Below are 11,631 nucleotides of genomic sequence, written 5' to 3'. Positions count from 1 at the left end.
AAGGAAGCTATTTTTATTTGGTGAATAATGTGGCCTGGTTACGGTCTCCCTTCCTGGGCCTGGGCCAGAACCCCGGGCAGCTGACAGCGCAGCTTCCTGGCCCTGCACTCAGCAGGGCACTGGTGCCTGGTGCGGGGCTGGAGGGGTAAGCAGCGCCCATTCAGGGAGCACAATGGTCACCGGGGCTGTCCTGTGACAGCAGGGGCCACCTGGTCCTGCCTCCGGGGAGGCACAGTCTGCTGCCACCCCAGCTCCAGACAGTGCATTTTCTTCTTTATAACTTTGCAGGAAACTGAACACTCAAGTGGTGTGGAGCTCAGTTCCCGTGCACGCAGGAAGGCTGTCTCGGGTAGAACCACAGCTCAGCCATGGTGAGGACTTCTACCTGTCGCAGTTGGAGCTTTATTTACTTTTTAAAAAAAAAGATTTGCTTATTTGAAAGGCAGAATGACAGAGAGAGAGAGAGAGAGAGAGAGCGAGAGCGAGAGAGAGAGAGAGAGAGAGAGAGAGTGCTTCCATCTGCTGGTTTACACCCCAAATGGCCACATGACCTGGGCTGAGCCAGGCTGGAGCCAGGAACCAGGAACTCCATCCAGGTCTCCCACGTGGGTGGCAGGGGCCCGAGCACTTGGCCCATCTTCCCCTGCCTTCCCAGGAGCATTAGCAGGGAGGTGTATTGGAACCAGAGCAGCTGGGACTTGAACTGAAACTTGGATATGGGATGCTGGCATGCCAGGTGGTATCTGTGGTTGGAACTTAAAAAAAAAAAAATAGACTGACTTCCTGCCCCTCAGAAGCCCTGGGGACTGGAGGGCTCCTGTGTTCAAGGGAGCTTGCCTCTCGCACTCCGGACTTGTTCACCAGCAGCCTGAGATCCTTACTCTGTATCTCCAGTGAGTATCCACGTCCAGGTCTTCATCATGGCAGCCAGGACTGATGAGGCCACAGCCAACCACGGCTCCAGACTTCAGGCCCCAGGGGCGAGAGTGCCCCTTACAGAACTTAACGTTGCCCCCAAAGCCTTGACCAAGAAACTAGAGGTGCAGGGCGGGGCCAGACTCTAGAATCAGGAAGAAGACCCGTGGGGAAGCCATGGCCATCACACTTGAACCTGGAGCAACAGCTGGCTTGAGCTCAGGTTCTCGTGGACACAAGGGCCCACTGGCTTATCTTCCTGCAGGGGTGGCCTTTTTGGGTGACTTGAATTGGGGTCTTTTTCTGTACTATCATTGGATGGAAACTTTTCTCAATAGTGTATGGATTGCAGGTGTCTGAGTGCCCACCCAAGGGTTAGAGAGTGAGAACCCGCTCTCCACGCCCCCAGCCCGGCACCATGAAAGCTCTCCTGTGGAGACTCACTCTGGCCACAGCACTGGTGTTCCCGGTCGTGTACTTCATTAAAGAAAACCCCTTGGATGCTACCAGTTTCCTGTCTTGGGTGAGTAATATGGGTGGGGCAAATCTGAAATTCCTGGACCAAAAGTAAAAAGACATTATGTAAGCATACTCTCATGTGGAACTGTCACAAGTACTGTAGACATTCCCAGAGGAAAGTGTGAGGGATGCGTGTACCATTTTCTCCCTGATGAAGACAGTAAGGGAAGCTGACACTCGGGATGGCAGGGAACCAGGGTTGGAAAGAATTAACACTTATTTAATGCTTAAGCAGAATCGTCCCTTTTCTTTTCTTTTCCTTTTTTTTTTTTTTTTTTTTTTTTTTTTTTTTTTTTTTTGACAGGCAGAGTGGATAGTGAGAGAGAGAGAGACAGAGAGAAAGGTCTTCCTTTTTGCCGTTGGTTCACCCTCCAATGGCCGCTGCGGCCGGCGCATTGCGCTGTTCCGAAGCTTGGAGCCAGGTGCTTCTCCTGGTCTCCCATGTGGGTGCAGGGCCCAAGCACCTGGGCCATCCTCCACTGCTTTCCCGGGCCACAGCAGAGAGCTGGCCTGGAAGAGGGGCAACCGGGACAGAATCCAGTGCCCCAACCGGGACTAGAACCTGGTGTGCCGGCGCCGCTAGGCGGAGGATTAGCCTGTTGAGCCACGGCGCCGGCCTCGTCCCTTTTCTTTATTCCATTTCTTTTTCTTTTTCTTTTTTAAAAAGATTTATTTATTTGAAAGGCAGAGAGTTACAGAGAGGCAGAGGAAGGGAGGGAGGGAGAGAGAGAGAGAGAGGTCTTCTATCTGCTGGTTCACTCCCTAATTGGCCGCAATGGCCAGAGCTGGGCAGATCCAAAGCCAGGAGCCAGGAGCTTCTTCTGGGTCTCCCATGTGGGTGCAGGGGCCCAAGGACTTAGGCCATCTTCTACTGCTATCCCAGGCCCAAGCACGAGGGCCATCTTCCACTGCTTTCCCAGGCCATCGCAGAGAGCTGGAACAGAAGTGGAGCTGCTGGGACTCAAGCCGGCACCCTTATGGGATGTGGGCACTTCAGGCGGCAGCTTTACCCGCTACACTGCAGCTCCGGCCCCCTCTTTCTATTTCTTTCTGAGGCAGAGAGGCACAGGCAGGCAGACAGAGTTCCCATCCACTGGTCATTCCCCCAGCACCTGCAGTAGCCGGGGACAGGCCCGCCTGAAGCTGGGAGCCAGGAAGTCAGGCCAGGCCTCCCACACGGGTGGCAGGGCCACAGCGACTTGAGCCTCCCGGGCTGTGCGACTGCATGGCACTGTCATCAGGAACAGAGTGGGCACTCACACGCAGGGACCCCATTAAGGGGAGCAGGCGCTCCAGGCAAGGTCTTGGCTGCTGCACCAAACACCCACGCCGACTTCTCCCTTGTCTTACAGCAGCTGCTGAGGTAGCCATTTTTCTTCATTTTCGAATCTTTATATCTTTGAAAATTTCCCTTGGCTCTCAAACTTAAACATTTTCTTCCATTTTACGCGTGGGTCCTGCCCCTCGGAGTAGCTGACTCAGTTCCCCAGCCGAGCGGAATCCTGGGCATTAGGGAAGACGTCAGAGGAGAGGGCTGGTGCCCAGTGGGAAGCGTTGCCTGGCCCTGCGTCTCACACCTAACACAGGCCATGCCCTTGGTGGGGTTGGGTGACCCACGTCACATCAGACTGGAGTCGTGGGGATAGTGAGGGGTGACCATGGCGTGCTTTCATTCCCTGCATAGGACCCGGGGAAAGCCAGAGAAACCCCAACCCCTGTCCCCAGACCCGTAGCCTGCACCAGAGCCCCTCGGGAGAACTCGCTCAGTAGACAAGGAAGGAACTTGAACTAAACCTGAGCCCCACCCTGTGTCCTGGAGACTACTGCATTACCCTCCGGGGGGCCCTCAGCCACTACTCCCGGAGAGAGGGACCCTGGAGCTGACGCAGGCCTCTGCTTCAGGAGGAGAAGGAGGTGGTCGCTTGGCAGAGGGTCCGCATGCAGGTCAATCCCGGCAGAAAATCGCACCTGGAAGCCTTCAAAGCTATGCAGAGGAGCTCGGAACCCACCAGACACGTGAAGTCCCGTGTCTTGCTGGGAGCCCTTCCCGTGGAAAAGAGTGAGTGCTCACGAGGGAAGGGAGCGGATGCTGGGGAGACGCAGGGAGGAGGATCAGACCTGAGGAACTGACGCTCCCGCCCTCCTACCGTGAAACCAGGAAGTCAGCAGGGGAGCCCAGGACCCGGTCTGGGAGGGGAAGGAAGGTGGGGGGTGGGCAGTGTGGAGTCTTGAGGGGTGGTCTCTTTGGGTTCCCCAGGCTGTAGACAACATCTAGGGCTTTGGGACTCAAGGTGTGGTCCACCGACAATGGATGGTGGTGGCAGCAGCTAGGAGCTTCTAGAAATGCAGGATCCCAGGCTACCCCAGACCTACAGCATCAGAACCTCCGTTTTAAAAAATATATATTTATTTATTTACTTGAAAGTCAGAGGTAAGGGGTGGGTGGAGATCTTCCGTCTGCTGGTTCACTCCCCAGGTGGCTACAATAGTGGGGCTGTGCTAGGCTAAAGCCAGGAACCAGGAGCTTCAATCTGGTCTCTCACGAGGGTGCAGGGACCCTAACACTTGGGCCATCCTCCTCTGCTTTCTCAGGTGCATTAGCAGGGAGTTGAATCAGAAGTGGAGCAGCCAGGACTCGAACTGGTGCCCATAAGGGAGATAGCTGCTTTACCCGCTATTCCACAGCAGGAACTGGTTTGGAAACTGAATAGCTCGGACTTGAACCAGCACTCTGAGGGACATGGGCATCCCAAGCAGCAGCTTAACCCACTGTGCCACAGCACCCATGCAATGAGTTTATTTTCTTGAAACCATTTTGTTCCGTGAACTTTTTAAATGTTCCTGTGACCATTCCATGTGATTTGAGCTACTAACTTATTGTATATGTTGTTAAACTAAATCTTTCCTCCTACTACTTATTTTTGTATTCTTTCAAATTTTTTTAAGGATTTATTTATTTTTTTGAAAGGCAGAGTTACACAGAACCACAGACAAGGACAGAGGGAGAGAGAGAGAGAGGTCTTCCATCTGCTGGTTCACTCCCCAACTGGCCGCAATGGCTGGAGCTGTGCCGATCCGAAGCCAGGGCTTAGGAGCTTCTTCTGGGTCTTCCAAATGGGTGCAGGGGCCCAAGGACTTGAGCCATCTTCTACTGCTTTCCCCGGCCATAGCAGAGAGCTGGATGGGAAGTGGAGTAGCCGGGACTCTTACCAGTGGCTATATGGGGTGCTGGCATTGCAGGCAGTGGCTTTACCCGCTAAGCCACAGCGCCAGCCTCTTTCAAATTTTAATTGTCAATTCTTTATCTTTTCTTTTCCAGATGAATGTTTTTTAAAAGATTTATTTTATTTATTTGAAAGGCAGAGTGGCAGAGAGACAGAGAGAGATCTTCCATCCACTGGTGTCCTCTCCAAAGGCCACAATGGACAGGGCAGGTCTAGGCCAAAGCCAGGAGCCCAGAACTCCATCTGAGTCTCCCATGTGGGCAGCAGGCTCCCCAAAACTTGGACCATCTTCCACTGCCTTTCCATGCACATTAGCAGGAAGCCAGTTTGGAAGCAGAGTACCCTGGACTCAAACCGATGCTCCATCATGGTATACAAGAGTGGCAAACAGTGGTTCAATCTACTGGTGCCACAACACTTGCCCCCCGAGGTGACTTATAATTTTTAATGATTTATTTATTTGAAAAGCAGTGTGACAGAGAGGGAGATATCTTTCATCCACTGGTCCCCTTCTCAAATGCCCATAACCACTGGGGCTGGACAACACCAAAAGCAGGAGCCAGGAACTCCAGCTGGGCCTCCCACATGGGTGGCAGGAAGCCAAGCACTTGGACCATGATGCACTGCTCGCAGGTGCGTTAGCAGGAAGCTGTATAGAAGCGTGGAGTAGCTGGGATTCAGAGGCACTCTGACATGGGACACGGGGTCCCAAACAGCAGCTTAACCTCCTTTGCCACAACGCCTGCCCCTGGTGCTGTCTCCCAGTGAACGCAGTGGAAACTAGACTTTCTCTCCTAATGCCCACTTGAACACTGTGTCACAGGCTGTGGTCTGTGGTGATCTTTTCCCCATTCGCTTCCGAGTAGCTGGTAGTTTCCATTCGGATTTCCTCTTTAATCCAAGAGGTGTTTGGAGCCACGATTTTCCATATCCAGAGGGATGCCTTTGGTTAGGCATTAGTTACCTTGCTCCATCATCAAAGGGTAGAGTCTAGAAGATGGCCATCTCAGGACAATTAAAATCGAAGTCTTCACGGTCTAAGGTATGACCCGCATGTTCTATGGATATTTGAAAGGAATGTGCATTCTCTGATGAGCGTTAAACACACACACACACACACAGAGTTAAGAACGAGTTTCTTCGTGTGTTGTTCAAGACTGTTCATGCTTACCTAAACTGATTTCTGAAACAGGTTAAATGTCTCAGTGTGGTCATGAACCTTACGTACTTCTGCTCTCATTCCTAAAGTTCCATTTCATCTATGGCTTTGAAATAGGTGAATTCTATCTGACAACACTTATGCTTTTTTAAAAGTCCTGTGTGTCCTCTGTGTGTGTTTTCACGGGACTTACAGAGCCAGATGTCACTTACCGTGCTGAAGGGTGCTCCTTTTCCCAGCTGGCCTCGGACTAATTCAGACACACCCAGGGGTAGAGGAGGGGTTGACTGAACCCCCCTGCCTCCTGCTTCGTTCACCTCCAGTTGGACTGGAGAAATGCAGTTTGGGCCCCACAACACAACCTGCTTCCCTGTACATCACTCCACACCTGTTCCCATGACCCCAGCTCCCAAGTCCAAGGAAAAGAATTTGCAGCAAAAGAAACAGGGCTGTCGGAAAGGCTTACGCGTTCAGATGAAGAGGAGGAAAATGTTTGCCTCTCACTCCAGTGAGTGCAAAAGCCAGAGGTGCTGGGAATGAGGCTGGTTGTGCCTGTCACCCAGCCCTGAAAGAAAATGCGCTCCAGGGGGCGTCAGATTTGCCCCTCCCTCAGCAGTCAGGGCGAGGGATTCAGGAATGAGATTCAAGATTTCCGCAAGAGCGGAGGGACAGTCCTGTCTTAGGAAAAGCATATTCAGAGCAGCAGAGCATGGCCCAAGTGCTTGGGCCCCTGCCACCCACGGAGGAGACCCAGATGAAGCTCCTGGCTCCAGCCTGGCTCAGCCTCAGCTGTTGTGGCCATCTGGGGAGTGAACCAGTGGATGCAAGATCTGTGTGTGTGTGTGTCTGTAACTCTGACTTTCAAATAAAAGTAAACAGGTATTTTTAAAAAAGAACAAAAAGAAGAGTGCTTTCAGGTCCCTGCCTTCCCAGGATCTGCACCAGCAGGAGTCTGCAGTCGGAGCTGGAGCTGGGTGTCAAGCCTGGGCACCCAACGTGGGACACGGGCGTTCTCACTGGCCTCCTAACTGCAGGGCCAGATGCTCGCCCTGAGGTTTCGTTCTTATTTATGTACAACATGTCTTAAATGTAGCCACTTGCTTCTTGGAGTAAGATCCTGAGCTCCTGTCCCTTTAAAAAATATTCACTTATTATGTATTTATGTATGTATGTATGTATGTATGTGAATGGAAGAGTGAGAGGGAGAGAATCTTCCATCTGCTGGTTTACTCCTCTGGATTGAGTCACCTGTTCCTGCCTTCAGTGGTGTGACCATCTACCCCCACCCCCACCAGCAGATGGAAGGGTCCCCTCAAATAAATAAATATTTTAGAAAGAATAAAATTTCAGTGGTTGGAAACATGTAAAATCCATGAGTTCACATGGATGAGAAAAAACTGATAAATTCTGTCACCATTTGAGAACATTAGGGCACCGATCCATTATTCTGAAAGCCGATACAGGGAGGCAACCAAGCATTCCTCTGCTGTGCTGTGGGAACCAGGGAGTTCTCTCTTCATAGGAGCATTCTGGATAATAAATGAAGACACGTTGGCTTCGAATGACACCTTCTTGGGGCAGGCCTTATGGTGCAGCAGGCTACGGAGGAGTGCCAGTTCCAGCTCTGCTCGGCTTCTGATCCACCTTCCTGCTAAAAAGCCTAAGAAGGCAGCAGGTGATGGCCCTAGTACTAGGGCCCCTGCCACCCACATGCGAGACCTGGATGGAGTTCCTGGCTCCTGGCTTCATCCTGGCCCAGAAATGGCTAATGTGGCAAACTGGGGAGTGAACCACCGGATGGAAGATCTCTCTCCCTCTCTTTCTTGCTGCCTTTCGAATAACTATTTTTAGAAAAGGAGAGAACACTACCCTATTGCAACCTCTAAAATATTAATGCACATAAGCGCTGAGCACCAAAGGCTGCTAACACCTTAGACACAGGGACACCCTGCCATCATGTGCCTTCAGATGGAAGGTCACGTCGTCACCTACTCACGGTTTCTAAAAAGCCTAACCTGAACCCGATCCATCCCCATGTGCCTATTTTCCACAGACTTTCTGGTTGGTAGGGGCCCCTTCTCGGGCGGAGGCGGGACCTCCTCTCCGGCATGAGCACTGGTAGAACACGGGTGAGGTTCTCAGACGTCTCCTCCACCAGCATCTGTCTCATAGCACTTGTGATGCTTCTCACAGACTTATCTCTGAGGATCCTCACCCGGGGCCTCTGCGAATGCGGGCGGTGGGGTGGTCAGCCTGCTCCTAGCCTCTGGGGGAGGAGCCCCCGCGGAGCTGGTTGTCGCGGTAAGGCGTCAGTCACCCTGTCTCTCCCCTGGAGCCCCGCACACCTGGACGTCTCCCCATTTATCTTCCTTGCACGCCCTCTTCATTTCCGAGCTCTACACAGGGATGTAGCAGAACTTTCTCCCAGAGGAATGCCACGGTCACTGGGTCATCTCCATTCCCCCGCTGTGCCAAGCATGGTTGGCTTCAGCTCAAACATTCTTTCCAGCCCCGGGAACTCACACCATGAGCTTCCCTGGCTGGACTTCCACCTTTTTACAACAACAAATCCTTGAGTCGGGCATTGTGGCAAAGCTGGTAAAGCCTCCACCTGTGGTGCCGGCATCCAGTATGGGCACCCGTTAACGTCCCAGCTGCTCCACTTCTGATCCAGATCCCTGCTAATGGCCTGGGGAAAGCAGCGGAAGGTAGCCCAAGTATTTAGGCCCCTGCCACCCACGTGGGAGACTTAGAAGAAGCTCCTGGCTGCTGGCTTCAACCTGGCCCAGCACTGGCCATTGTCGCTGTCTGGGGAGTGAACCAGAGAATGGAAGACTCTTTCTATCTCTCATAGCATCTTTTCTTCTCTGTCTATAACTCTGATTTTCAAAATAAATAAATAAATCTTTAAAAACAAATGCTTAGGCCTCAGCCTGAGGATGGATGCTGCCACCCTCAGCCCCGTGGTGCTCCCGGCCCAGTGGCTCTGGAAATTGTTCTAGAAGGAATCATGTCATCATGTCCCAGACAGGCATCCCAGGGTCCGACTCCTCCTCTTTGTCTTTGGTGGCTCTGAGCTTGGAATGGCCCGGAGAGTTCTGTAGGAAGCTGCGCCCGTGCATTGGTTTTCTCGTGTGTCTTTGGTGTAGGGAGTCCCTGCTCAGACATCTCCATGGACCCTGTCCCAGGGACTCATAATACAGCCCCGTGGCCAGTGTTGGGGAGACAACCGTAATGTAACCCTATAGAGGCGTGGAGTTGGCCCACAGAAAGACCCTACAGTGTCACAAGCTCACCCACAGCAGTGGTCGCCTCGTTTCTCTGAGCTGACAAAGCCTCTCCCTTCTCCCCACCCCTAGAGCTGCTGACCATAGGGATCTCCTCCGGGCGCCGGCCCCGCGGGAGCGCCCTCGTCCACACCCTGCAGCGGCTCTTCCTGGCTTCCTCCCCGGCCGAGCAGAGGTGCTTCACGGTGGTGGTGCAGCTAGCGGACCCAGACCCCAAGTGGCAGGACCAAACGCTCTCCAGCCTCTCGGCCCTCTTCCAGCCGCACGTGCAGGCCGGGCGGCTCCTGGTGATCACGACTCCTCCCCAGAGCTATCGGCCTTTGAAAAACCGGAAGAAAACCTTCAGCCACAGCCCCGCGCGCGGGGCCTTCCGCCCAGAGCAGAACCTGGATTACGCCTTCCTCATGAACTTCGCTGTCAACTGCTCTGACTACTTCCTGGTGATGGACGACGACGTGCAGTGTGCACCGGGCTTCATCACGCACATCGCGGCCACCCTGGCCACCTGGGAGTGGACGTCCTGGGTGACGCTGGAGTTCTCGCAGCTGGGCCTCACTGGAAAGCTCTTCCGCACCCGCGACCTCCCCGGCTTTGTTTGCTTCCTTCTCCTCTTCCACCAAACCATGCCCTGTCGCTACCTTCTCTCCCACTTCCAAGACGTCCTGCAGCAAAAACCGATCCAGTTCTTGCCCTCCCTCTTCCGGCGCGTGGGCAATGCCTCCTCTGCGCAGGGTAGGCTCACCAGCCTCAGGGAGACCGAGCCGGAGGAAAGTGACGCTGGCTCGCCCAGCAACCCTGCAGCCACCATCTATACCAACCTCAATGTAACCAATGGCTCCACGCTCATGAACGCCTACAGCCTGGACAGGACCGTCTTCTCTACCAGGGAGGCTAAGGCTGGCAGCCATCTGACCGTGATTCTGGACACACCTGCCAGAGTCTCCCGAGTTCAAGTGCTGACCGGCTCCGAGCTGGACGAAGAGAACCGGGTGAAGGAGGGGCAGGTGGAACTGGGCTACGACACCACGAACCTGATTGATGACTGTGACGACTACGTGCTCCTGGGGCTCCTTGTCAATGGCATCTTGAACAAGCAGGTGCTGTCGGAAAAGTCTGGAAAGAAGGTGAAGTGTGTGAGATTGCTGGTGACAGCCACTCTGCCCTCGGGATTCACACTCAGACACATCAACCTCTGGATCCGGTGAATCCGACACATGGAGCAGACACTGGACGTTGTGCGAGTGGTCAGGCTAGAACTCTACAGAGGTAACAAAGCATTAAAGTCTTGACATTGGTTCAGCGAAGCTGGTTCTTTTCAGTATTCCTTGAATTTTATTGATTTCATTTTATTTGAAAATCAGAGAGACAGAGAGTTCTTCCATGTGCTTGTTCATTCCCTAAATGCCAGGACTGGACCAGGCTGAAGCCAGGAGCCCAGCATTCAGTCCACATCTCCCACAGGAGGGACAGGGACTCAAGTGCTTAAGGCGTCACCTGCTGACTCCCAGGGTATGCACTAGGGGAGAGAGAGAGAGAGAGAGAGAGAGAGACCTTATTTATTATAGAAGTGGCACTGCTGATAAGGGAACAGACATTTCTTCAGAGAAGGCATGAAAATGGCCAGCAGAGGTATAGACAAGTGCTCCACATCATTAATCATCACGAAATGCAAATGAAAACCATTCTGAGATACCACCTCTCACACCTACGCACAGGTGTTCCCAGACAGCCAAGATCTAAACGTTGGCAGGGCTGTGGAGAGAAGGGAATGCTTGCACACAGTTGCTGGGAACGTAGATTGTGCAGCCATTACGGGAAATAGTGTGGAAGTTTCTAACGTTAAACACAGAACCCCCATTTGACCCAGCAATCTTTCCCCAAAGGAAATGACGTCAGCACCTCATAAATACATCCATTGCAGCGTTACCCCTGACAGCCAAGACACGGAAGCAACCCAGGCATCCACTGACAGATGAATGGATAAAGACACTCCAGCACACATGTACACATGAGACTTAGAGTGGAACGGTACCCAGCCCGCAGAAAGCCTGACCCTGCCATCCCTACAACACGGATGAACCCAGAGCACACCACGGCAAGTGAGATAGGCCATCCACGGAAAGACAACTGTCGCATGATCTCACTTACGTGTGGACTCCAATAAAATAAAATAGTTTATTCTAATCCAAATGAGATGAGGGTGACAACGTGGTGCAGCAGGTGAAGCCAGCACATGAGACGCCCACAGCCCACGTCAGGGTTCCTGGGTTCCAGTCCCATCTCTGCTTCTGACCCAGGATTCTGCCGATGCACACCCTGGGAGGCAGCAGATGACGGCTCAAGTACGTGGGTCCCTGCCACCCACCGTGGAGTCTGGACAGAGTGCCCGGCTCCCGGCGTTGGCCTGCCCCAGCCCTAGTTGTGATGAGCATTTGGGGAATAAACCAGGGAATAGTAGATCTCTGTCTCTCTGTTGCTTTGTCTTTCAATAAGTAATATTTTTGATTGACCTGGTTTAGGCACATGG

At 53.0% G+C, this 11,631-nt stretch overlaps 1 protein-coding gene across 1 annotated transcript; it reads left to right on the top strand.

Moving 5' to 3' along the window:
- Positions 1 to 1,333: 1,333 nt before the first annotated feature.
- LOC133773380 (alpha-1,3-mannosyl-glycoprotein 4-beta-N-acetylglucosaminyltransferase C-like) lies at positions 1,334 to 10,309 on the top strand. Its single transcript, XM_062210748.1, has 3 exons — positions 1,334 to 1,438; positions 3,337 to 3,493; positions 9,177 to 10,309. Exons 1-3 carry the CDS (start codon positions 1,334 to 1,336, stop codon positions 10,307 to 10,309), a joined length of 1,395 nt encoding a protein of 464 aa, XP_062066732.1.
- The last annotated feature ends 1,322 nt before the right edge of the window (positions 10,310 to 11,631 follow it).

The sequence above is a fragment of the Lepus europaeus genome, chromosome 14, assembly GCF_033115175.1.
Source record: "Lepus europaeus isolate LE1 chromosome 14, mLepTim1.pri, whole genome shotgun sequence".
In the NCBI taxonomy this organism is placed as follows: Eukaryota; Metazoa; Chordata; class Mammalia; order Lagomorpha; family Leporidae; genus Lepus; species Lepus europaeus.
The sequence above is the reverse complement of the archived record's forward strand: the minus strand, read 5'-3'. Positions and strand labels throughout refer to the sequence as shown.

Bases quoted from the DNA above. Each gene is read 5' to 3' on its own strand.
- LOC133773380 (XM_062210748.1), top strand. From the start codon at position 1,334: ATGAAAGCTCTCCTGTGGAGACTCACTCTGGCCACAGCACTGGTGTTC. The intron at 1,439-3,336 runs GTGAGTAATATG...CCTCTGCTTCAG, and splicing joins CTACCAGTTTCCTGTCTTGG to GAGGAGAAGGAGGTGGTCGC. The intron at 3,494-9,176 runs GTGAGTGCTCAC...CCCCACCCCTAG, and splicing joins AGCCCTTCCCGTGGAAAAGA to AGCTGCTGACCATAGGGATC.